This window comes from Grampus griseus, assembly GCF_964374135.1.
Source record: "Grampus griseus genome assembly, chromosome: 1".
NCBI lineage: Eukaryota > Metazoa > Chordata > Mammalia > Artiodactyla > Delphinidae > Grampus > Grampus griseus.
Genome location: NC_139017.1, coordinates 69,362,409 through 69,364,190, shown reverse-complemented (window position 1 = coordinate 69,364,190; position 1,782 = coordinate 69,362,409). Strand labels below are relative to the sequence as shown.

The window sequence follows — 1,782 nt, the reverse complement described above, 5'->3', positions numbered from 1 at the left end:
AAGTATATCCATTGTGAATACCATGGAGAGAACTTAGTCTTATGAAGATGGTTTTCAATTATCATATCTTACAAACAGAAGTCTCGACTCTGTTAAAATTAGTAAATTTTTACCCAGATTATTTCCACAAATTAAATTTACCTTGAATAAATTGAGTGGCGGAAAACTTAATCAAAAAAGTCAGATCCAAAATATGTCAAATTGAATAAAGGTTGAAATAAACTATTGAGTTCAGTTATTAGTGAATTTTTTTTATTGGTGACTTTTGGGAGACCAGTTTTAGCAAAAGGCTGTTAGGAAAAGATGTATTGCAGGGAGTTGAGGATTAGAGGGCTCCAACAATTATATAGACTCCCAACTACTAGATCTTACTTGAGGTCCCTGGTCTTATGAAAAATGATGTTAGCTTGACTTATGTGCTTTTTTATAGCTCCCTCTATCTCTTTATTCCTCAGACAAATAATGAGGTTAAAAAAAGGGAGACAAAACTACAAAGGCCAGAGCAATGGCTATATCCCAGAATAAGGAGTAGATGGCAGAGAAGTGTAGGTACATGAGAGCCACACTGCCAAAGAAAACCAGAAAGACAGTGAGGTGGGAGACGTATGTGGAAAATTCCTTGCAATGACCCTCAGCTGAACAAATACATAGAATTACAGCCACAGTACCAACATAGGACATGAAAATGAGCATCACACCTGTAATGATCTCCACTGCATGGACAACATCCACTGCCTGAATCATGACGATGTCTTGTGTGTCTAGGCAGGCCAGGCCTGGCACTGGGAGGAAGTCACAAAAGATATGCTCAAGGTGATTAGAGCCACAAAATAGCAGTGTGGAGATCCAGGCAGTCTCAGTGAGGGGCATGATAAAGCCACAAATACAGCAGCTTAAAGTCAGCCGGGCACATAGCTTAGGGGTTATGATAGTGGGATAATGAAGAGGGCTGCAGATGGCCAGGTAGCAGTCAAAAGCCATAGCTGTCAAGAGACAAAACCTCACTCATGCCTGTAGAATGGAAGAAATACATCTGCAGGAGACAACCACTTAAGGAAATACTCTTGTCACTAAGCAGGCAAGACAGCACCTTTGGTATGGTAGCTGTGGTTTACCAGATCTCCAGGAAAGAAAGGGCGCTAATAAAGTACATGGGAGTGTGGAGGTGAGTATTCAGCTGGACCACTGTGATGATGACTAGGTTTCCAACAACAATGAAAGCATAAATGAAGAGCACTGGAACAAAACAGATGACAGGATCTCCCCAGGAATAAGGGAAAGCAGAGAAGATAAACTCCTGAGCAGTGGTTTGATTGGGGCTCTCCATCTCCAGGTGAGAAATGAGGATTTCAATTCCTACTGCACTCAAGCCTTCTAGGAGATGCTTACTATTGGTCATAGAGTGAGTACACTTACCAAATGACAGCATCTGAATAAATCCCTGTATTGGGGCTATAGAAGAAGAAGGAATATTCCATAGATGCTTACAACTAAAATTGGAGTATGGAAAAAAAAATACAGTCAGAAAACACAGCCAGTATTTTAGACCAATGATTCTCAAAATTCAGCATGCATCAGGATCACTTGGAGGGCTTGTTAAAACTGAGATTACGTGTCCCCATCCTGAGAGTTTCTAATTCAGTAGGTCTGGGGTAGGGTCAAAGAATTCTCATTTCTACCGGATTTCCAGGCAATGCTGTCTGCTGATCAGAGGACCATATTTTAAAACCACTGCATTTAGACAAAGAAAGAACTAGATGAGGTAGTGAAAGAATAGCAAGG

The 1,782-nt window shown here is 40.7% G+C and overlaps 1 protein-coding gene across 1 annotated transcript; it reads right to left on the bottom strand.

Moving 5' to 3' along the window:
• Positions 1-368: 368 nt before the first annotated feature.
• Positions 369-1,327, bottom strand: LOC309828134 (olfactory receptor 6K2-like; the record flags this gene model as incomplete). The annotated part of the gene is given in 4 exon segments (XM_082663238.1): positions 369-471; positions 473-996; positions 998-1,111; positions 1,115-1,327. Coding segments are annotated over 4 exon segments (954 nt in total).
• Between the last annotated feature and the right edge of the window lie 455 nt (positions 1,328-1,782).